The sequence below is a fragment of the Natator depressus genome, chromosome 6 (genome assembly GCF_965152275.1).
Source record: "Natator depressus isolate rNatDep1 chromosome 6, rNatDep2.hap1, whole genome shotgun sequence".
Taxonomy (NCBI): domain Eukaryota; kingdom Metazoa; phylum Chordata; order Testudines; family Cheloniidae; genus Natator; species Natator depressus.
In genome coordinates this window covers 15,526-38,867 of record NC_134239.1, presented here as the reverse complement: position 1 = coordinate 38,867, position 23,342 = coordinate 15,526, and the positions used below count along the sequence as shown (strand labels likewise).

The 23,342-nt window shown below is 55.4% G+C and overlaps 1 protein-coding gene across 2 annotated transcripts in view; it reads left to right on the top strand.

The window, feature by feature from the left end:
- Positions 1 to 20,176, top strand: part of ATP2A1 (ATPase sarcoplasmic/endoplasmic reticulum Ca2+ transporting 1) — a 34,187-nt gene extending 14,011 nt beyond the window's left edge. The window contains exons 8-22 of one of the 2 annotated variants that reach the window (XM_074956702.1): positions 2,102 to 2,399; positions 2,606 to 2,772; positions 2,875 to 2,963; positions 4,776 to 4,878; positions 10,410 to 10,541; positions 10,907 to 11,032; positions 12,873 to 13,091; positions 13,967 to 14,302; positions 14,498 to 14,718; positions 15,928 to 16,130; positions 16,213 to 16,298; positions 16,543 to 16,676; positions 16,764 to 16,881; positions 17,146 to 17,263; positions 19,694 to 20,176. In XM_074956702.1, coding sequence (XP_074812803.1) covers positions 2,102 to 2,399; positions 2,606 to 2,772; positions 2,875 to 2,963; positions 4,776 to 4,878; positions 10,410 to 10,541; positions 10,907 to 11,032; positions 12,873 to 13,091; positions 13,967 to 14,302; positions 14,498 to 14,718; positions 15,928 to 16,130; positions 16,213 to 16,298; positions 16,543 to 16,676; positions 16,764 to 16,881; positions 17,146 to 17,263; positions 19,694 to 19,728 — 2,385 coding nt within the window. In that variant the 3' untranslated portion in view covers positions 19,729 to 20,176. Of the gene's footprint in view, positions 1 to 2,101; positions 2,400 to 2,605; positions 2,773 to 2,874; positions 2,964 to 4,775; positions 4,879 to 10,409; positions 10,542 to 10,906; positions 11,033 to 12,872; positions 13,092 to 13,966; positions 14,303 to 14,497; positions 14,719 to 15,927; positions 16,131 to 16,212; positions 16,299 to 16,542; positions 16,677 to 16,763; positions 16,882 to 17,145; positions 17,488 to 19,693 lie in introns of those variants that run through there. The other variant, XM_074956703.1, reaches the window with a different exon arrangement.
- The last annotated feature ends 3,166 nt before the right edge of the window (positions 20,177 to 23,342 follow it).

Here is a 23,342-nt window from a genome sequence, read left to right as displayed (position 1 = left end):
CCCCCAAAGTATGTAGTATTTTAGTCTGTTTATATGGAATATGGGAGTTAGGTGAGGAGCCATTTCAGCATATGTATGACTTATTAAAAAACAAATTTTAAGTAAAACTGTATCCTAAACTGCATTATGGTATTGTACCCAAACATTGAATTTCAATGGGAGATTCAACTTCCTTTATAGGAACAAAACAGACTCCTGAATCTCTTACCACAAAAGTGGTCCAGACATGCAAATAGGCCCATTCACTTCAATGGGATTGATCAAATGATTAAGGGTTTACAGGATTAGATTCCAAGTTTGTAAATTGTTCTGGATGAAAATGACAATGCCTGAGCTGTCAGATCAGAAGGAGCTTCCTTCGACTAAAGGTGGGCAGATATGTGATACATCTTAGCTCCGTTGCTAAGAGGAGGGACATATTTTCAGCAAAGTTCTTGGCAGATTCCTGAGGCAGCTGGTTTAAGGTCATCAGTGTCGAGCATTATACTCTTCACTTATAGTTCTCTCACCCACAAAGATGGAAAATAAGGCATTTTTTAAATTTGTTTTGCTGCTCCAGTTCCAGTTAGCAAAATGCATGTTAGACTAGTTTGGCTGTAAAGAATTCTAGGTACACTGGGGACAACACCTGATTCCTGTCAGGCTGCAGAATTGGGCTGACATCAGAATCCAAACATCCTTTTGTCAGTAAAAAGAAAAGGAGTACTTGTGGCACCTTAGAGACTAACCAATTTATTTGAGCATAAGCTTTCGTGAGCTACAGCTGATGAAGTGAGCTGTAGCTCACGAAAGCTTATGCTCAAATAAATTGGTTAGTCTCTAAGGTGCCACAAGTCCTCCTTTTCTTTTTGCGAATACAGACTAACACGGCTGTTACTCTGAAACCTTTTGTCAGTGCAAGCATTCCTCTAATGATTTGGACTTGATGTGATGCAGTATGAATGTCACGGATAATTCAGACCAATGGGGAGAAACAGAATCAAAAACACTGTTTAAACACCTTCCGTTCCCCCCTCTCCCACTCCTCCCCTCTTGAGGTCTCCTGGCCAATTTAACAGCACAATACATATGCTAACAAACTTAAACAAAGCCTTTGTTTAAGTTTGTTAGCATATTCATTGTGCTGTTAAAGCCATATAAAGAATGAATGCCCTCCCTAGCCATGTTCTGCTCCTTTAAGGAGCAGAGCGCAGCTCCACCCCCATCTCTGGAGGGTCGGGGCTAGCCCCAAGTCTTTCCGATACCCAATACCTGCTAAAATCTCTTGCTGGTACTGCCTGGGACCCCCTCTCTTCCATCCTTTGTTCCCCTTTGACTGGAACTGGCTGGTCAGGTCACCAGGGTCCTGTCTCCTCAGCCCATTGTCCTCCCAGTGGCTTGAACCAGCTGACTTCCAAGCTGGAGGGTGGGGAGGGTTCACAGCCACCAGTTGCTAGGGTACCCAATCTCCAGGCCATTGTCTGGGATCCAGGCTGCTAGGCGAGGTCGTACCTGGTCCTCTGCAACAACAAACACCCTCACCCACCCCCTTGTTCCACATGCAGCACACAGGAAAACTGAGGCACCCACAGTGTTCATGCAAACCATTAAGAAACCCCCCCACTTTGTGTCATCCCCACCCTGCACCCCAGCTGGAGTCACTCCCACCCTGCACTCAGCCAGAGAGCTACCCCCCCAGGTCACCCCCACCCTGTACCACAGCCAGAGAGCTTCCCCTGGGTTACCCCAACCCTGCACCCAACCAGAGAGCTACCCCAGGGTCACCCCCAACCTTCACTGAGCCAGAGAGCTACCCCCGGGTCACCCCCAGCCTGCATCTAGCCAGAGAGCTACCCCCCCAGGTCACCCACACCCTGTACCCCAGCCAGAGAGCTATCCCCGGGTTTCCCCCACCCTGCACCCAGCCAGAGAGCTACTCCCCAGGGTCGCCCCCAGACTAGAGACCTGCCCTTGGGGGTCACCAATGCCCCCAGCCATGCTGGCCAGACAGAGCTTTGCCCCAGTCCCCTGTTTTGGGCTCCACAGGGTCTCCATGCATACCCCCTGTTGGTGCTGCTGCTCCTCCTCCCCTGCCAACACCCCTCACTGCCTCCCCCTGCAGGGCACCAATGTGGCAGCTGGCAAGGCTGTGGGCATCGTCATTGCCACAGGGGTGGGCACCGAGATCGGGAAGATCCGGGACGAGATGGCAGCCACGGAGCAGGAGAAGACGCCGCTGCAGCAGAAGCTGGATGAGTTCGGGGAGCAGCTCTCCAAGGTCATTTCGCTCATCTGCGTGGCCGTCTGGCTCATCAATATCGGCCACTTCAACGACCCCGTCCACGGCGGCTCCTGGATCCGCGGTGCCATCTACTACTTCAAGATCGCCGTGGCCCTGGCTGTGGCCGCCATTCCTGAAGGTCAGTCTGTGTGTCTGCGGGGCCTAGGGTCTGCCTGCTCTTTGGAGCCATTCCAGGGCCCGAGTGTCCGGGCTCCATCTGCAGCCCTCTGGAGATGAACATACTCCAGCTGTTCCCAGCCCTGATCCTTCCCGGTCCAGAGCAGGCCCTGGCAGTGACTCCATGGTAACAAGCTGGACGTTAACCTCTGCTCCCCTCCCATGCAGGTCTCCCAGCGGTCATCACCACCTGCCTAGCCCTGGGCACCCGCCGCATGGCCAAGAAGAACGCCATTGTCCGGAGCTTGCCATCCGTGGAGACGCTGGGCTGCACCTCAGTCATCTGCTCCGACAAAACCGGCACCCTCACCACCAACCAGATGTCTGTGTGCAAGGTAAGGGGCGCCCCCCCTCCCTGGACAGTCCCCCCATGTGTCCCTGACCCACATCCCCGTGGGCCGCCAGCCCTGACCCTGTCTCTCTGTGTCTCTTGGCAGATGTTTGTTGTTGAGAAGGTGGAGGGAGATGTCTGTTCCCTGAATGAGTTGAGCATCACCGGATCGACCTACGCCCCTGAGGGAGAAGTGTGAGTGACCCCCGATATCCCCCTGACATCCTACGTCCCCTGACACTCCGAACTTCAGCATCCCTCATGGCCCCTGACCCCAGCATCCACCATGGCCCTTGACATCCCCAACCCCAGGACCCCTGACCCCTGACATCCCCCTAACCCCAGCATGCCCCATGACTCTTGACATTCCCATGACCCCTGTGTGACACGCCCCAGGGTAAAACCTGAACCACTAAACTGCTGTGTCCCCTTAACTCTCCAGCCCACGGTGCCTCTTTCACAGCCTTGCTAATGACAAGCAGCTTCTCTAGACTCTGCGCACACACAGCCATTAGCATGTACAGTCACTCCCAGAAAAGTTACATGAATGTGCTCCCAACCACTCCTGAACTATGACCTGCAAATTCTTAGCCCCAGCCTTGCACCCAAGAAATGTGCATCTTACACTGCTCAGGACCCCCACCCCGAACAGTGTACGCTCGTGAATAGTCCGTCATTCCATCAAAGGGAATGATCATGCACCAGCCTTGTTAACCTGACTAGAGATTCGCCAAACACTTCAACTGGTTTAGATAAAACAATAAAACCAGTTTATTAACTGGAGAACGAGAGAGTTTAAATGATTATAAGTGTTAAGGCACAAAGGTCAGAATGGGTTACAGAAGAAATACAAGATTAACACTCATCTATTTCCTAAACTTTACCCAGGCTAATAGTTTTAAACCAAAAAGGTTTCTTTCACCCAAAAACTTTCAGCAGTCTGTGTTAATTGGAAAGCCTCCCAACCAGGACTACCGCCCCTACCCCCAGTTCTCCTATTGTCTTTCAAGTGGTCTTGCTGCCATGAGTGGATGTGGGGGAGGAGAGGTAATTTGTGTGTTGTGTGTTCTCTATTCTTATACCCCAACCCCTTGTGCTGGAAAAATCCTTGCTGGGTCATGGGGTTAGGCAGTTCCATTGCATATGTAGTCTGTAAACTGTCCTTCATATGAATTGTAAATTCTTTTGTCTATACCTTCCCCCCTTCTTTTGAATGCCCGATTAAACAGGTAATGGCTCTTGAGCACTTGTGCTCAGTCTTTTTTGTTTTTTTCTGGAGAGCTAGTCATAGATTCATAGATTCATAGATATTAAGGTCAGAAGGGACCATTATGATCATCTAGTCTGACCTCCTGCACAACGCAGGCCACAGAATCTCACCCACCCACTCCTGCGATAAACCTCTCATTTATGTCTGAGCTAGTGAAGTCCTCAAACCATGGTTTAAAGACTTCAAGGAGCAGAGAATCCTCCAGAAAGTCTGTGGGTGTTCTCCAGAATTACAACATATTTTAGCAACGCACTTATAGTAAAAGCTCATCATTTTACATGCAGTGCTTTTATATACCTTTTAACGGGACAACGATGTTCAGCAGATTATGAGTTTTCAAATAATACCTCACAAGGTATACTTTGTACAAAATTATGTCATAACCATATAAAAGTGCTGAACATGGCAGTACAGGATGTCACACCCTGACTCTCCCAACCCCAGCATCCCCCATGACCCCTGACATCCCTAATTCCAGCATCTCCCATGACCCAAACCCCCAGTATCCTCAGCCACCGTGCAACCCCCACACTCCCACCATCCCCATGACTCCACTCTGCCGCTGACCTCCCCTCTGGGGCAATCTGTCACCATCCTTCGTTGCTGCCTCTTGGTGTCCCCTCTCTCCCCCATCTCTGTGTGTCCCTGTCCCTCCCTCCCCTTCCTCATCTCTGTGCACCCCCCTTTCTTTCCCACATCTCATCTCCCCCTCACTCCCCTACCCTGTGTCTCTGCAGGCTGAAGAATGACAAGCATGTGAAGGCTGGGCAGTACGATGGGTTGGTTGAACTGGCCACTATCTGTGCCCTCTGCAATGATTCCTCCCTGGATTACAATGAGGTGAACACCCCACATCCTGCCTGGGTCACCCTGCACCCCCAGGTCACCCTGCAACCCCCATTATCCATCACACCTGCGTGACCCTGCACCCCCCATTCCCCACATCCCGCCTGGGTCACCATGCACCCCCCATTCCCCGCCCCGCCTGGGTCACCCTGCACCCCCCATTCCCCACATCCCACCTGGGTCACCCTGCACCCACCAGGTCACCCTGCAACCCCCATTCTCCATTACACCTGCGTGACCCTGCACCCCCCATTCCCCACCCAGCCTGGGTCACCCTGCACCCCCCATTCCCCACCGCACCTGGGTCACCCTGCAACCCCCATTCCCCACCCTGCCTGGGTCACCCTGCACCCCCCATTCCCTGCCCCACCTGGGTCACCCTGCACCCCCCAGGACACCCTGCACCCCACATTTCCTACCCCGCCTGGGTCACCCTGAATTCCTCCCTCCTAGGTCACCCTCACCCCCCATCCCTCTCACTCCTACCTGGGCCCATGGCCAGATTTAGGGGCAGGCACTGGGGTGCTGTTTTTGTTGTTAGTAACAACAAATGATGGAAGTCCTACTACTAAGGAATTAGCGGATTTACTAAAAGATAAGCAATGGAAATATGAGGAAAGTGATGGACAGTCATCCAGTTTTCCTGGCGGCGTAAAGGCGAGTGAAGATAAAGAAGAATGTGGCTCACATGAAAAGGAAGAAAAGTAATGACAAAGAGAAATCTGGTTTACATTAAAAGGAGAGAAATGATAAAGAAGAATCAGCCTTCCACGATGAAACAGCAGTGAGAAAAATTGCACACCACAACTCGATACATCAGATCTTGCTTTATGGCCGGCGATCCTAAACTCTGCCGATATGGATCGTACAATTTGGAACGGGGCGGGGAAAATAGAGGGTTTGATATTTCCAGTAAATGAGCAGAAGCGACACTTCTCAAAGTCACACTGTGATACAGTGCTCGAGAATGGTGAGACACTGAATCGGCGTTGGCTAGTATGCTCGAAAGCAACAGGCAAAGTGTTCTGGGTTTGTTGCAAAACATTTGACAAGAATGCCAAATCATTGCTTGCATTTTCTGGGTACAAGTTACTGGCGTAACTTAGCTGATGTTCTGAAGCAACATGAAAAGTCACTCAGCCATTTTACAGCCTACTCCAAATGGATGGAGGTCGAGTCAAGGCTCAAGCTGAATAAATGCACAGGTGCAGAAAACCAGTGCATTATTAACGTAGCAACTCAGCACTGGAGGAACGTGCTCGAGCGTCTGATCTCAATTACCCTCTTCCTTGTAGGGATAGATTGACTGTTATATGTGGGGCGGATGGGGGGGAGGAAACCACACTCACACACTGAAGCCCGTTCCCTTGGCTCACTGGTTTGGGGGACAGGATGGCTTAACAGGGGAGCTCCAGCTGGTGCTGGCGGCCGCTCCGGCACTGCATGTCGCTGCTCCCTGCTGAGGCTGCTGCTGTCCCAGGGATGCCACATGCCGGGCTCCTGCTTCCCACCCACCACCGCCCATTCCCATATCCCCTTCTCTTCCCCATCCCCTCCTGTTTCCACTCCCCACTGTCCCATGCCCCATATCCCTCCCCTTCTCTTCCCCTCCCCTCCACATCCCACCCCCCCTTCTCCACTGTCTCTTTCCCCCCACCCCACCCCACCTCTTGCCCTGCCTCTGCCCCCACAGGCACTCCCACTTGTACAGGAAACAAGCAGGCACTAGGGACCCAGGAGGCGGCATCCAGCTGTCAAGGCAGAGACCTGGAGAACATCTGCTCCATGTGGAGAGGGTGGGAGGGGGAGGCACAGTGTGGGAAGGACAGAGCCCCCCTTCCCCTGCCCTTGAAGGGCAGCACCACGCTCGCAGAAATGGGGACGTGAAATGACACATGACCCCATGTAACTCCCCGCACCTCGCCTCTTTTGGGGGGGCAGTGCCCTCCCTACAGCCCCCCCCCCAAACTACACCAATGCTCTTCCTTGCAAAGAATAATTTGTCTTTCCGGGGCTCCTTGGATAAGTTGTTCACTGAACATAACAGTAATTTCCTTGGTTTGGTAGAGCTCCTTGCGAAATACGACGATGTCATGCCTGAACACCTACTATGAGTAGTTCGTAAAGAAGCAATGGACCATTACTGTAGCAAAGCAATTCAAAATGAATTGATTGACTTTATGGCAAGGAAGGTGCTTGTTACCACATTGATGCAGCTCAGCAAAGCAAAGTACTATGCTATAATAATGGACTGCTCTCCCAACAGTCGCCGTGAAAAGATGCCATTTACAGTAAGATTTGTTGACGACGAGGATGGCTGTATCCAAGGAAAGGAACACTTCATCTGTTTCCGACTCTACTGGAAAAGGCCTAACAGAACTATTCATGAACGTTTTGAATGAGAATAAAATAAGATGAGATTGCACCCTCAGCAAGTTCGAGGATGACACTAAGCTGGGGGGAGAGGTAGATATGCTGGGGGGGTAGGGATAGGGTCCAGAGTGACCTAGACAAATTGGAGGATTGGGCCAAAAGAAATCTGATGACAAGGACAAGTGCAGAGTCCTGCACTTAGGATGGAAGAATCCTATGCACTGCTACAGGCTGGGGACTGACTGGCTAAGTGGCAGTTCTGCAGAAAAGGACCTGGGGATTACAGTGGACGAGAAGCTGGATATGAGTCAGCAGTGTGCCCTTGTTGCCAAGAAGGCTAATGGCATATTGGGCTACATTAGTAGGAGCATTGCCAACAGATCGAGGGAAGTGATTATTCCCCTCTATTCAGCACTGGTCAGGCCACATCTGGAGTACTGCGTCCAGTTTTGGGCCCCCCACTACAGAGAGGATGTGGACAAATTGGAGAGAGTCCAGCGGAGGGCAACAAAAATGATTAGAGGGGTGGGGCACATGACTTATGGGGAGAGGCTGAGGGAACTGGGATTGTTTAGTCTGCAGAAGAGAAGAATGAGGGGGGATTTGATAGCTGCTTTCAACTACCGGAACGGGGGTTCCAAAGAGGATGGAGCTCGTCTGTTCTCAGTGTGGGCAGACGACAGGACAAGGAGTAATGGTCTCTAGTTGCAGTGGGGGAGGTCTAGGTTGGATATTAGGAAACACTGTTTCACTAGGAGGGTGTTGAAGCACTGGAATGGGTTACCTAGGGAGGAGGTGGAATCTATCCTTAGAGGTTTTTAAGGTCAGGCTTGACAAAGCCCGGGCTGGGATGATTTAATTGGGGATCGGTCCTGCTTTGAGCAGGGGGTTGGACTAGATGACCTTTTGAGGTCCCTTCCAACCCTAATGTTCTATGATTCTATGAAAGCTTCAGGACTGCTGTGGCCACGCTACGACAATGGCGCGAACATGAAGGGAAGAAACAGTGGTGGCCAGGGAAGGATCCTTGCTCTGAATCCAAGGGCTTTCTTCGTGCCTTGTGGCGCCCATTCCCTCAACCTGGTTATGTCAGACACAGCTTTGTCATCTTTAGATTCAGTATCTCTCTTTGGAGTACTGCAAAAGATATACGTCTGGTTTTCAGCATCAACTATCAGGTGGAAGATCCTCATGGACAGTGTTACAAATCTAATGGTGCAGTTGCTAAGTGACACTCACTGGGAGAGTCGCATTGACAGTGTGAGGTACCAAGTGACTGAGGTTTACAATGCTTGACGGAACGGTCGCAGTCGAGTAAAGCCAAGGCCGGAATGCAGCATGAGGTGCCAAGCCTGGCAAACCAGATCACTGACTTCAAATGTCTGGTCTCAATTGTGGTTTGGCATGATAACCTGTTCCAAGCAAATGTTGTAAGCATGGCACTAGAAACTCAATTGATGGACATTGTGATCGCTACTACTTTGATGATGTTCTGGGCCAAGGTGTTCGCAGCACCACAGGCCGGCAGAGGCATTCTGAGAAAACGAGACCCACGCGCAGCTAAGCAGCGAGTTATTGGCTTTATTGAAGGTTAGTGACACACCCGCAACGGGGACTCCCAGCTTGCTGTCACGGAGGTGGAGAACCCAGCACACTTGCCTGGGACGGAGTCCGACGAAGGGGCAACCAGCGAGCCATAATAAGCAGTACACAGAAACAGCTCATGAATATATAATTAGGTACTTCCCTAAGGGGGCTTTCCGCTACCTGGCAACGGGCCATGCAAGGCAGACAAAACCGGCCTCAAACCGGTTAAAGTTGGTTCTCCATGTCCTACAGTGACCGGGCGGCCTCGAGAAAGCGTAAGTTCCCTAGCTAGGCCGTAACAAGGTCTTCCGCAGTCCCTTACAGATGAGAAGCTGCCTTGATTTTGCTGTGGCTTTGATTTGAAGATGCCATCACTGCTGCCAAAGAAATGGCAGAAAACTTAGGAGTCGAGCCTGTCTTAAAGGAAACTCATGTTCACCGGAAGAAGAGACAGTTTGGTTACGAGGGTAGAGATGAGGTGATGGGATGCTCAGAATTAAAATTCAAGAGGGAATTTTATTGCTCACTCATTGACACTGCTCGAGTGTCCAATGAAGAAAGGTTCGGACAAATGAAGCACCGCGAAAAGATCGGGGGGAGGGTGTTGTATGACCTTAATAACCTGCTGGCAGACAGGAAAACACTCTTGAACAATTGTACAAACCTTCACCGGATGCTGACACATGGGGAATATTCGGACATCAATGATAAAGACCTCTATGTCAAATTGGACCACATCCATAACATTTTACCACTTGGTAAGCGCTCTCCACTCCAACTTCTCCAATTCATTCATGATGCAGAGCTAAAAGACTCTTTTCCTAATGTGTGGAGAGCTTTGAGGATTCTGCTCATGTTGCCAGTCACAGTTGTGAGTGGTGAGTGCAGTTTTTCAAAGCTCAGGCTCATTAAAACACATCTTCTATTGATGACGGCCAATGAGAGATTGACATCACTTGCTATTTTATCACTTGAAAATACCATTGGCCAGTCTTTGGATCTCTCGGATGCTGGGCTTCAGTTCATGAGGGCAAAGGCGAGAAAAGCCACCTTTTGAACCAAAGGACTAGGGTTAACTTTCTAAACCTGTCACCTACTGTAACACTAACTAATACAGGTCCACCCAAGGTCAGTGCACAGTTCCATTTCTTGATGTTAGTACATTTCAGCTATTCTTAAAATTAAAAGGTTTCTATAAGTTTAAAGGAAACAATTTTTTTTATCTGCCTATATATCGCATGAATAAATACAGATTTTACAGATCCTAGCGTGCAAATTTATTGTCTTATATGACGGGGATAAATCATGCATGCACATTGTGCCTCACAGTTGTGAAATGGGCTACAAATGCAATAAAATATAAGGTATTCAGAAGTTTAACAAATGTGGGGGGTGCGGGTGCTGAAGATGCTCCTCTCCTGGGGTGACATTTGGTCTAGTGCCGGCCCTACCTGGGCCACCTGCATCCCCCATCCTGCTGCCCACCTGCCAGCATTACCCAGATCCCGCATGACCACCCTGCTGCCTGGACACGCCCGTCCCTGACCTGCTGCATGTACTTCCAGGCCAAGGGTGCCTATGAGAAAGTGGGGGAAGCCACCGAGACGGCTCTGACCTGCCTGGTGGAGAAGATGAATGTTTTCAACACAGATGTGCGGAGTCTGTCCAAGGTGGAACGCGCCAATGCCTGCAACTCTGTAAGTGTTCATCCACCAGGACCTTTGCCCCAGATACCACCCCACTGCCCCCTCCAGGACCCCCCAGTGCCCCTGCCCACCATGCCAATGCCTGCAACTGTGTGAGCATTTGCCCCCCTACTACTCATACCCACCTACTCTGCCTCCTCCCATCTGGCCCAGCAGGAGATGTGTTGTGCTGGGCTCCCCAGGGGGTCACACTCTCCTGGTCTGGTCTATTCCCCCCCATCCCCTCCCCCAGGCTGGCCGGTTAGGGTCTGTCCCTGTGGTCCCTGAGTCGGGGGGAGGAGCTGCCCTGGGCTCCATGTCTGGTGCGTTTTGGGGGTCACTGCTCCCCCATTAGCCCCTGTTCTGCCCCCCCCCAGGTGATTAAGCAGCTGATGAAGAAGGAGTTCACCCTGGAGTTCTCCCGTGACAGGAAGTCCATGTCTGTGTACTGCTCCCCTGCCAAGGCCTCCCGCGCAGCTGTCAGCAACAAGATGTTCGTCAAGGTCAGTGCCAGGCTCCCATCCCCACGGAAACCAGGTACCCTGGGTATCCCCCAGCTGCCTCCTCTGATCCCCACGGAAACCAGGGTACCCAGTGTCACAGAGCTACGGTGGGTTGGATGCTCTGTCTTTTATCCAAACCCTTTGGGAATGCCCCTATTGTTTACTAGGACTAGGCCTAGCTTGTCACCGGGGGAGCCACATGGCCCCACAATTCTGAGAAGGGGCTTCTGGGTACCAGCCTCCCTGTCTCTCGGTGACCTCCTGCCAGTCAGGGAGCCGGAGCCAGTGGAGCGTCCATCCGCCTCTCTCTCTGTCCGTCCGTCTCTCTCTGTCCGTCCATCTCTCTCTCTGTCCGTCCATCTCTCGCTCTGTCCCCGCTGGGCTCCGTCCGTCCGCCTCTCTCTCTGTCCATCCGTCTCTCGCTCTGTCCCTGCTGGGGTCTGTTCATCTGCCTCTCTCTGTCCGTCCATCTCTCGCTCTGTCCCCGCTGGGCTCCGTCCGTCCGCCTCTCTCTCTGTCCATCCGTCTCTCGCTCTGTCCCTGCTGGGGTCTGTTCATCTGCCTCTCTCTGTCTGTCCGTCTCTCACTCTGTCCGTCCGTCTGTCTCTCTGTCCCCCCTGGGGTCCATTCGTCCGCCTCTCTCTCTGTCCATCCGTCCGTCTCTCTCTCTGTCCCCGCTGGGGTCCGTCCGTCCGCCTCTCTCTATTCGTCCGTCTCTCACTCTGTCCGTCCACCTCTCTCTCTCTGTCCCCACTGGGCTCCGTCCGCCCGCCTCTCTGTCTGTCTGTCCGTCTCTCGCTCTGTCCCAGCTGGGCTCCGTCTGTCCGCCTCTCTCTGTCCGTCCATCTCTCTCTCTGTCCGTCCGTCTCTGGCTCTGTCTGTCCGTCCGACTCTCACTCTGTCCCCACTGGGCTCCGTCCATCCGTCTCTCTCTCTGTACATCCATCTCTCGCTCTGTCCGTCCACCTCTCACTCTGTCCCCGCTGGGCTCCATCCATCCGTCTCTCACTCTGGCCATCCGACTCTCGCTCTGTCAGTCCGCCTTTCTCTCTGTCCCGTCCATCTCTCGCTCTGTCCTCCCTGGGCTCCGTCCATCCGTCTCTTTCTCTGTCCGTCTTTCTCTCTCTCTGTCCCCGCTGGGCTCCATCCATCCATCTCTCACTCTGTCCGTCCATCTCTCGCTCTGTCCGTCCACCTCTCTTTCTGGCCGTCTCTCGCTCTGTCCCCACTGGGCTCCGTCCGCCCGCCTCTCTCTCTGTCCGTCCGCCTCTCTCTCTGTCCGTCTGTCTCTCGCTCTGTCTGCACTGGGCTCCGTCCATCTGCCTCTCTCTCTGTCCATCCGTCTCTCGCATTGTCCATCCGTCTCTTGCTCTGTCCCTGCTGGGCTCCGTCCGCCCGCCTCTCGCTCTGTCCGTCTGCCTCTCTCTCTGTCCGTCCACCTCTCTTTCTGTCTGTCTGTCTCTTGCTCTGTCCCCTCTGGGCTCCGTCCATCCGCCTCTCTCTCTGTCCATCCATCTCTTGCTCTGTCCCCGCTGGGCTCCGTCCATCCATCTCTCTCTGTCCGTCCATCTCTCGCTCTGTCCCCGCTAGGCTCCTTTCATCCGCCTCTCTCTCTGTCCATCCTTCTCTCGCTCTGTTTGTCCGCCTCTCTCTCTGTCTGTCCGCCTCTCTTTCTGTCCGTCCGTCTCTCACTCTGTCCTTCCACCTCTCTCTCTGTCCGTCCGTCTCTCGCTCTATCTGTTTGTCTCTTGCTCTATCCCCACCTCACTCTGTCCGTCCGTCCATCTCTCTCTCTCTCTCTCTCTCTCTCCCTCCCTCTCTCATGCTCTTGCTCCCAAAGGGTGCCCCTGAGGGGGTTATTGACCGCTGTAACTATGTCCGAGTGGGCACCACCCGTGTCCCCCTCACGCCCCTGGTGAAAGACAAGATCTTGACCATCATCAAGGAGTGGGGGACGGGGCGGGACACACTGCGCTGCCTGGCTCTGGCCACACGCGACACCCCCCCAAGGAGAGAGGACATGGTGCTGGAGGACTCCGCCAAGTTTGTCGAGTATGAGGTCAGGTTCAGCCCCCCCCCCACCCATGGGATGGTGGGGCAGTGTTTGCGGGGGGCCAGTGCTGGTTGGGAGAGTGGTTGGGGGGTCGGATGCGGGCCGGTTGAGGCAGTGGTTGGGGGGTCGGATGGGGGCTGGTTGAGGCAGTGGTTGGGGGGGTTAGGGTGGGGGTTGGTTGGGGCAGTGGTTAGGGGGTTGGGGTGGGGATTGGTTGGGCGGTCAGAGTGGGGGTTGGTTGGGGCAGTGGTTGGGGGGTTGGTTGGGAGAGTGGCTGAGGGGTCAGGGTGGGGATTGTTTGGGAGGATGAGCATGGGGGTTGGTTAGGACATAGTTGGGGGATGAAGGCAGGGGCGTGGTTGGGGAGGGTTTGGGGAGATGAAAGCAGGGGTTGGTTCAGGGCTGGGAGTGGGGGGCTGGGGGGTTGTTTAGGGAGTGGTTCAGGGAATGGGGGCGAGGTGGTTGGGGCGTGGTTTGGGGGTGAGTGTGGGGATGTGGTTAGGGGATGGGTAGGGCAGTTGGGAGTGAGGATGGGGTGTGGTTGGGTGAATGGGGTGGGGTGGTTGGGATGTGTTTGGGAGATGGGGAGGGTTGGTTGGGAGAGTGGGGGTGGGGTTGGGGGATGGGAGTATGGTTGAGGGCATGGATGGGGGAGTGTGCGGGGGTTGGTTAGAGCATGTTTGGGGGCTGGGGGACTGGTTGGGGCATGGTTGGGGGATGGGGGATGGTTGGGGAGTGGTTGCGGGATGGGGCAGGGCTTGGTTGGGGTGTGGTGGGGGGATTGGGGCTGGTTGGGGTTGGGTTGGGGGATGGGGGTTGGCTGGGGTCTGGTTGGAGGGTTGCTATGGGCGCAGCATGTGCTAATAGCTCCCCCCCCAAAGGTGGACCTGACCTTTGTGGGCTGTGTGGGGATGTTGGACCCACCCCGGAAGGAGGTGATGGGCTCCATCCAGTTGTGCCGTGACGCCGGCATCCGCGTCATCATGATCACGGGGGACAACAAAGGCACGGCCATCGCCATCTGCCGCCGCATCGGGATCTTCACCGAGGAGGAGGAGGTGATGGGCAGGGCCTACACAGGCCGCGAGTTCGACGACCTGCCCCCCGCCGAGCAGCGCGAGGCCTGCAAGCGGGCCTGCTGCTTCGCCCGTGTCGAGCCCACCCACAAATCCAAGATCGTGGAGTTCCTGCAGTCCTTTGACGAGATCACAGCCATGGTGAGGGGGGACCCTAGGAGGGTGCCATAGTGAGGACGGGATCACTGGGGTGGGGGCAGAGAGCAGGGGAAGGGAAGAGGGTCCCTGCCATGGCAGGAGGAGACAGGCTGTGCTAAGGGACTGTGAGCTTGGGGATGCGGGGGTCAGCGGGGTTTGGGGATCCCACACTCAGTGGCTTACCCCCCTCACACACAGACAGGCGACGGGGTGAATGATGCCCCTGCGCTGAAGAAGGCTGAGATCGGCATCGCCATGGGCTCTGGCACAGCTGTGGCCAAGACGGCCTCCGAGATGGTCCTGGCTGATGACAACTTCTCCACCATCGTGTCTGCCGTGGAGGAGGGCAGGGCCATCTACAACAACATGAAGCAGTTCATCCGCTACCTCATTTCCTCCAACGTGGGCGAGGTCGTATGGTGAGTGCCCCGGCCCCCGACTGCAACCATCCTGTCCCCTCAACCCACCCCCAGCCATGCCAACCTTCGCTCCCCTCCCCAGCCACGCCAGCCTTCTCCCTCCTCTTCCCCAGCCATGCCAGACGTCCCCTCCCCTCTCCCAGCTACGCCAGCCTTCCCCTCCCCTCACCCCAAGCCACGCCAGCCTTGTCCCTCCCCTCCCTTCCCCTCCCCCAGCCATGCCAGCCTTGTCCCTCCCCTCCTTCCAGCCATGCCAGACTTGCCCCCACCCAAACCCAACTTGTCCTTCCCCTCCCGCAGCCACACCAGCCTTGTGTGATGAAGTGGGAATTTTCTGTAGTGTTTTTGAGTCTTATGTGGGCCTCAGTTTCCCCTGTATTTTGCATGGCTTCCTGGGGCAGGGCGGGGCTAAATTTGCTCTCACCACAGTGTGTGTCACCTCACTGACTGAGCAGGGAGAGGCGATTCCAATGGGCTGGCTGAGGCCCACCCCCTCAATGGAAAATCAGAACAATGGAAGCCCCTCCCCAGGACATGGACCGCTGCGCCCACCCAGCCAGCAGGCGATGGGTTCACTGCCTCTCAGCTGGAGGCTGAGCAGAGATCCAGCTCCATCTGGACTAGGGGCTGAGGTGGGGGTGGGGGAATAGAGGGCTGCCTGCTGGAAGCTCTTACCTGGGACCTGCCAAGCAGGTCAGACAGAGGGACAGACAGACAGACAGAGCCTGTGCCAAGGGTTTCCCCACAGCCTGGCAGGGCTCTGGGCTGAGCAGAATGGACTGGGCTGTAACCTGCACCCCTCTGCGCGACCCTAAGGGCTCCCTGTGCCGTGCCCAGCTAACACACCTGACTGTGCGCCAGTGCTGTGGGACTGTCCCTGCCACACTGGGCGAGGGGCACCGTCCTGGCAGCGTGGGCGTGTCTCTGCCAGGGTCTGGCTCAGCGGGACTCGCTGGGCAGAGGTCACGGGGGAAGCAGGAGGCTGCAGCCCAGAGATCCAGTCCAAGGAGGCAGTGAGGCCGTGTGGCTGACCCTGGAGGAAGAGGGAGACCCCAGGGGGTTTGACACACTGAAGGAGATCCCTAGAAACGGCTGCAAAGCTGGGGGCGTCTCACTGATCCTGGGGATCCGGGACACCTTGCCTTGCCCCCCCCCGAACACACCAGCCCTGTCCCTCTTCTGTCTCTCACTCCCCCTGTCTCCCCACAGTATCTTTCTCACAGCTGCTCTGGGCCTTCCAGAAGCCTTGATCCCCGTGCAGCTGCTGTGGGTGAACCTGGTGACTGACGGGCTCCCGGCCACTGCCCTGGGCTTCAACCCCCCGGACCTGGACATCATGGACAAGCCGCCCCGCAGCCCCAAGGAACCCCTCATCAGTGGCTGGCTCTTCTTCCGCTACATGACCATTGGCGGTAAAGCCCTCCCACCCTCTCCTGCAAAGCCCCATCCCCTTCTGCCCCGCATTCATGCCTCCCCTCTCTGCTCTGCCCACAGGCTACGTCGGAGCTGCCACGGTGGGTGCCGCTGCCTGGTGGTTCCTCTATGCAGAGGATGGTCCTGGCGTCTCCTATCACCAGCTGGTGAGAGCTGGCCCCAGTGCAAAGCTGGGGGGCCTGTGCTGTGTGTGTGTGGGGAGGGCTCAGCTGGGTGCTCTCCCCAGCAATCAGTCCTGGCCCCAATGCCCCAGTGCAGAGCTGGGGGAGCCTGTGCTCGGGGGGGGGGGAGGGGAGGGGATTCTGTGTCCCTTGCAAGGAGCCGTGTGGGGCAGGAGTTTGGCTGGCAGCACTGTGCTGTCTGCATTTTGACACCCCCCTCCCCCCCCAGTCCCATTTCATGCAGTGTACGGAGGAAAATGTGAACTTTGAGGGGCTGGACTGCGAGGTGTTCGAGTCGCCTGTGCCCATGACCATGGCCCTGTCTGTGCTGGTCACCATCGAGATGTGCAACGCCCTCAACAGGCAAGGACACCTCCCTGCCCTCCCCTCCTCTCCCCTCCCCACCTCCCGGCCCAGCCCCTCGCTCACTCTGCTGCTCTCTCTGCACAGCCTGTCTGAGAACCAGTCCTTGGTGCGCATGCCACCCTGGGTGAACATCTGGCTGCTGAGCTCCATCTGCCTCTCCATGTCCCTGCACTTCCTCATCCTCTACGTCGACCCCCTTCCCGTAAGTGCTGCCCTGCCCAGGTGCCTGTGCAGCACAGTGCCCAGGCCGGGGGAGGAGGGGTGGGTTACTCTCACCGCCAGTGGTAGAAGGTCTCATCTGCTCCCACCCCTCCCCGAGCCCTGCTCCCCAGGGCTGTGGCATTGCCCATCCCCAGCACCAGAGGCTCTAGGCTTGCCCTGTGGAGACATTTCCCCAGGCTCGAGTTCCCCTGCCTTGTTCTCCCCATGACCTCCTCCTCCCCCTTTGCTGTCCCCCCCCACCCAGATGATCTTCAAACTGACACCTCTGGACCTGACCCACTGGCTTGTGGTGCTGAAGATCTCGTTCCCTGTCATCCTCCTGGATGAGGTGCTGAAATTTGTCGCCCGGGACTACCTGGAAGGTAAGGATGCATCCCTGCCGTGGGGCAGGCCTGGGTCGCCTGGCCCAGCTGCAGCCCCATAGGAGCCTCCCAGCAGGATTCATCAGCTGGAGCTGTGATGTGAATTTGTGCAGATGCCAGTCCCACCCAATGGGACACAGCGCAGGGACCTGCCCCCAAGCTCCAGCTGGCACCAGGGTGCCACCCCCTTCTCTGTCTTCCATCCCCTCCATACCACTAACCACGAACCATCAGCATCACCTGCCATGTAACAGACCCATCAGGGCAGCTCAAACGGGCCCAGAACAGCCCCAGCACCACAGAGAGCAAGCTGCACAGAGCCGGGTGCTTACTGCTCTTGGGGCTAGAGCAGGGGGGCTGGGAGCTAGGACTCCTGGGTTCTATCCAAGGTCTGGGAGGGAAGTGGGGTACAGTGGTTAGAATGGCAAAATAGGAGTCAGGACTCTTGGGTTCTATCACCGCTCTGGCAGGGGAGTGGGGTCCAGTGGTTAGAGCAGGGGGAGCTGGGAGCCAGGACTCCTGGGTTCTATCCTGGCTCTGGGAGGGAAGTGGGGCCTGGTGGGTTAGAGCAGGGGTGGGGGCTGAAAGCCAGGACTCTTGGTTTCTATCCCAGCTCTGGGAGGGGAGTGGGGTACAGTGGTTAGAGCAGCGGGACCAGAGTCAGGGTTCCTGTTGTTTTTTACCCCATCTGTCCCTGCCACCTGTTGTAATCCGTGTCCTTTACCTTCTGGGAGTATCTGTTTCCAGTCTCCCCAAGGGGCTGGGCCAGATTGCTGCTGAGCCCCCCCACCCCCTACTCTGTGCTGCTCTGGTGTGGGTTTGAGCCCCATGCCCTTGATGGGTTTCACCTTCCATCCATCCATCCCATGTGCAGGTCTGGACTAACCCTCTCTCCCGCACAACCTCCTCCCCTGAGCTCTGTTAACACTGGTTTCTTTTATCCTTTCCCCTTGTAGCGTAATCTCCTTTCCCTCCATCTCCTTGATCCTGTGTCTCAGGTATCCCACGATCCTTTGCTGCATGCCTTGCCTGCCCCATGTCTGTCTGTGCCAAGGGGCGCTGCAGAGTGTGTGTGTGGGTGCATGTGAAATCTCATTGCTTTACCAGCTACTCCTTGCTGGGTCCCCACTGCAGTTTGGCAGTTGGGGTCTGGGGCCGGGTGGTGTCGCCTGTTTGAGCCTTAGTGCCGCTATCTGGCTGGGCCAGGTACCCCCATTGCCTTCCCTGCCCCCCGCTGTGCCTCTCCATTCCCTTCCACTCACCCCCTGGCTGTGGAGACCCAATGGGGTGTCACTCTGATGCTGTCACACATGCTGCTGCTGCACTAGGAGCTCTTCCCCCACGGCCCATCATCCAACAGCTGCCACCAAAGGAGCCAGTTGCTGTTGCTCTTGTTTCCACCAGTTGCGACACTTAGGTGACCAGATCGCAAGAGTTAAATATCGCAGGCTCACAGCACCCCCCCCCCCGAGCCATGGGGGAGGGGGGAGCACAGCTCTAGGAATCTGCGAGTGGGACATTCGGCCCCTGCTGCAGCCCCCACCACAAGCCGTGGGTCAGGGGCGCATGGTCTCGGTTCCAGCCCCTGGTGCAAGGGTGGGGCTCAGGGCTGGGGCAGGGGGTTGGCATGCAGGAGGGGGTACAGGGTATGGGCTCCCAGCAGGCTCTGGGGAAGCGGTGATATCTCCCACTGGGTCCTAGGCGGAGGCGCGACCAGGCCGCTCTGTGCGCTGCCTCCACCCGCCGGCGCCTCTCCGCAGCTCCCATTGGCCACGGTTCCTGGCCAATGGGACCTGCGGAGCCGGTGCTTATGGTGGGGGCAGGACACAGAGCCCCCTGGCTGTCCGTGTGCCTAGGAGCCAGGGGGAGATATCGCCACTTCTGAGAAGCTGCGTGGAGCCAGGTAGAGAGCCTGCCAGCTCCGCACCAACCGGGGGCCTGGCAACCCTACAGTATCAGGACATCAGTTGGCACACGGGCAAAGAGTTAAATATTGGGACGTCTGGTCACCCTAGCTGCTCTGCGGGGGTGAGGATAGGGCCTGGAGACAGCAGCTCCTGGCACTGCTGAGATCCCTGCCGAGCAGCTGCTGGTTAACTAGGGAAGTGGAAATGGTTCCTCCTACTTAGTGCCTCCCTGTGTGTTTGCACCAGTCAGCCCCTGCCCTGCCCTGCCCCAGAGAGAGACCGCTCTGCTCGAGTGCTGCCTGGGGGTGGGGGCAGCAAGCCACAAGAGGGTGGTGCAGAGGGCCAGATTACAGGTCATTCTGGACTTTTTCAACTGGTGAGACAAGGGCTAGACACCAGACCTTGGAGGCCATCCTGCCATTGGGACACAAACCCTGACACCTGGGGCTGGTCACTGGCCCGGCCCTGAGGACCGCCCCCCTCCCCACCCGCCTTGTCTCATGTGTCCTCTCTCTCCCCACAGTGGGTTTAGAAGACCCGAAGAGGAGGAAGAAGTGACACCTCTGGCCACTAGAGAAACTGCATCTTCACCCCAACAGTGAAGAACCGCTCGGTGCCCCCTCGCCTCCCCACGAGCCTCGGCCACCCCCTCTTATTTAACAGCTGCTCCCCTCCACCAAAGGCTGCAAGCAGCCCTCCTTCTCCTCCCCCAGCCGGGTGGGGGGGACATCATGGGGGTTTGCCCGCTGTGTTTGGAGAATGGGGGGAAGCTCCCCCTTGCAAACTGCCTGCCCTCCTCCCGGCGTTCTAGCTACTTTGCTTCTGTACATTTTGAGCTGCTAGTCTGTCCTAGCGGCCCCTGCCCATCCCGCCTCCCCCCTGTCAAGCCCATTTCCTTGCTGGGCACCCAGCCCATTCGCTGTGTTACCAGCTCACACCCAGTGACCTCCTCACTCACCGGGTGGGTTTTTTTTTTTAATGCAAAAGATAACTGAACAGATGGAAACATTTTGTCAGGCCAATGTGCAGCTCGCAGAGGAGGAAATTAAGAGACTGTTCTAGCTGCTTATTTATTGACATTAAAAGATAAACTCCTTAACGCTGTGTGCGCTCCAGCCTCTTCCTTTGCTTCCTTGGAAAGGGGACGGGGCAGGAGCCACAATTGCTGCTCTTTTGAAAAGTACCACAATTGGAGGAGTGGTCGGAAAAGGCCGAGACGTGTGACCTGAAGCGTGCCCCCTGCTGGCCCTGGGTGGTATTATGGCTACTCCCAGCTCCACTGGGGGAGTGTGGAAAAAGTCAATGGCTGCAATGGGGGTGTTGCTTCTGCCAGAGAGCTCCAAAGCCCAGCAACTGTTGGAATATGTGCTGGAATTTTCTTTTGATGCTCATTTTGTAACCCCACTGACTGCAACTGAGATTGGTGCGTGAGCCTCCCCCTGCATTGGGTGTGTGTGTGGGGGGGGTGTAGGTGTGTGTGGGGGGGTGTAGGTGTGCGTGGAGATCGGAGGGAGGTGTAGGTGGGTGCGTGGGGATGGGGGGCGCAGGTGCAGAGGCAGGTGTGTGTGAGAGCGAAAACCCTGGGGGGAATGAAATACAGGGGGCAGGGCTCAGTGAGCTGTTTGGGGCTCAGGCGCCTTCTCTCTGCCGCAGAAACACGCCCTGATGCGAGGTGGGTGGTGGGTCCCTGCAGCATGTGTCAGTTATAGTCTCATCTCCAGAACTGTTTTGGGAAGGGCTCTTAGAGTGACCCTCTGTGAGAACCAGCCCTCAGATAGGCAGCACAAACACTATTTCCCTGCCCCACAAGTAGAACGGGCCAGCCCTGGCCAAGGAGCTGCTACCTCCTAGTCTCTAAGCCCTGGTCTACACTAGGACTTTAGGTCGAATTTAGCAGCGTTAAATCGATGTAAACCTGCACCCGTCCACACGATGAAGCCCTTTATTTCGACTTAAAGGGCTCTTAAAATCGATTTCCGTACTCCACCCCTGACAAGTGGATTAGCGCTTAAATCGGCCTTGCCGGGTCGAATTTGGGGTACTGTGGACACAATTCGACGGTATTGGCCTCCGGGAGCTATCCCAGAGTGCTCTGTTGTGACCGCTCTGGACAGCACTCTCAACTCAGATGCACTGGCCAGGTAGACAGGAAAAGAACCGCGAACTTTTGAATCTCATTTCCTGTTTGGCCAGCATGGCAAGCTGCAGGTGACCATGCAGAGCTCATCAGCAGAGGTGACCATGATGGAGTCCCAGAATCGCAAAAGAGCTCCAGCATGGACTGAACGGGAACTACGGGATCTGATCGCTGTATGGGGAGAGGAATCCGTGCTATCAGAACTCCGTTCCAGTTTTCGAAATGCCAAAACCTTTGTCAAAATCTCCCAGGGCATGAAGGACAGAGGCCATAACAGGGATCCGAAGCAGTCCCGCGTGAAACTTAAGGAGCTGAGGCAAGCCTACCAGAAAACCAGAGGGGCGAATGGCCGCTCTGGGTCAGAGCCCCACACATGCCGCTTCTATGATGAGCTGCATGCCATTTTAGGGGGTTCAGCCACCACTACCCCAGCCGTGTTGTTTGACTTCTTCAATGGAGATGGAGGCAACACGGAAGCAGGTTTTGGGGACGAAGAAGATGATGATGATGATGATGAGGTTGTAGATAGCTCACAGCAAGCAAGCGGAGAAACCGGTTTTCCCGACAGCCAGGAACTGTTTCTCACCCTGGACCTGGAGCCAGTACCCCCCGAACCCACCCAAGGCTGCCTCCTGGACCCGGCATGCGGAGAAGGGACCTCCGGTGAGTGTACCTTTTAAAATACTATACATGGTTTAAAAGCAAGCATGTGAAAGGATTAATTTGCCCTGGCATTCGCGGCTCTCCTGGATGTACTCCCAAAGCCTTAGCAAAAGGTTTCTGGGGAGGGCAGCCTTATTGCGTCCTTCATGGTAGGACACTTTACCACTCCAGGCCAGTAACACATACTCGGGAATCATACAACAAAGCATTGCAGTGTATGTTTGCTGGCGTTCAAACAACATCCGTTCTTTATCTCTCTGTGTTATCCTCAAGAGAGTGAGATATCATTCATGGTCTCCTGGTTGAAATAGGGTGCTTTTCTTCTGGGGACATTCAGAGGAGCGCGTTCCTGCTGAGCTGTTTGCCTGCGGCTGAACAGAAATGTTCCCCGCTGTTAGCCATGGGGAGGGGGGAGGGTTGAGGGGGTAGCCACGCGGTGGGGGGAGGCAAAATGCGACCTTGTAACGAAAGCACATGTGCTATGTATGTAATGTTAACAGCAAGGTTTACCCTGAAAGACTGTAGCCACTGTTTTATAAAATGTGTCTTTTTAAATACCGCTGTCCCTTTTTTTTTCTCCACCAGCTGCATGTGTTTCAATGATCACAGGATCTTCTCCTTCCCAGAGGCTAGTGAAGATTAGAAAGAAAAAAAAACGCACTCGTGATGAAATGTTCTCTGAGCTCATGCTGTCCTCCCACACTGACAGAGCACAGACGAATGCGTGGAGGCAAATAATGTCAGAGTGCAGGAAAGCACAAAATGACCGGGAGGAGAGGTGGTGGGCTGAAGAGAGTAAGTGGCGGGCTGAAGACAGGGCTGAAGCTCAAATGTGGCTGCAGCGTGATGAGAGGAGGCAGGATTCAATGCTGAGGCTGCTGGAGGACCAAACCAGTATGCTCCAGTGTATGGCTGAGCTGCAGCAAAGGCAGCTGGAGCACAGACGGCCGCTACAGCCCCTGTGTAACCAACCGCCCTCCTCCCCAAGTTCCATAGCCTCCACACCCAGACGCCCAAGAACGCGGTGGGGGGGCCACCGGCCAACCAGCCACTCCGCCACAGAGGATTGCCCAAAAAAAAAGAAGGCTGGCATTCAATAAATTTTAAAGTTGTAAACTTTTAAAGTGCTGTGTGGCATTTTCCTTCCCTCCTCCACCACCCCTCCTGGGCTACCTTGGTAGTCGTCCCCCTATTTGTGTGATGAATGAATAAAGAATGCATGAATGTGAAGCAACAATGACTTTATTGCCTCTGCAAGCAATGATTAAAGGGAGGAAGGGAGGGTGGTTAGCTTGCAGGGAAGTAGAGTGAACCAAGGGGTGGGGGGTTTCATCAAGGAGAAACAAAGAGAACTTTCACACCGTAGCCTGGC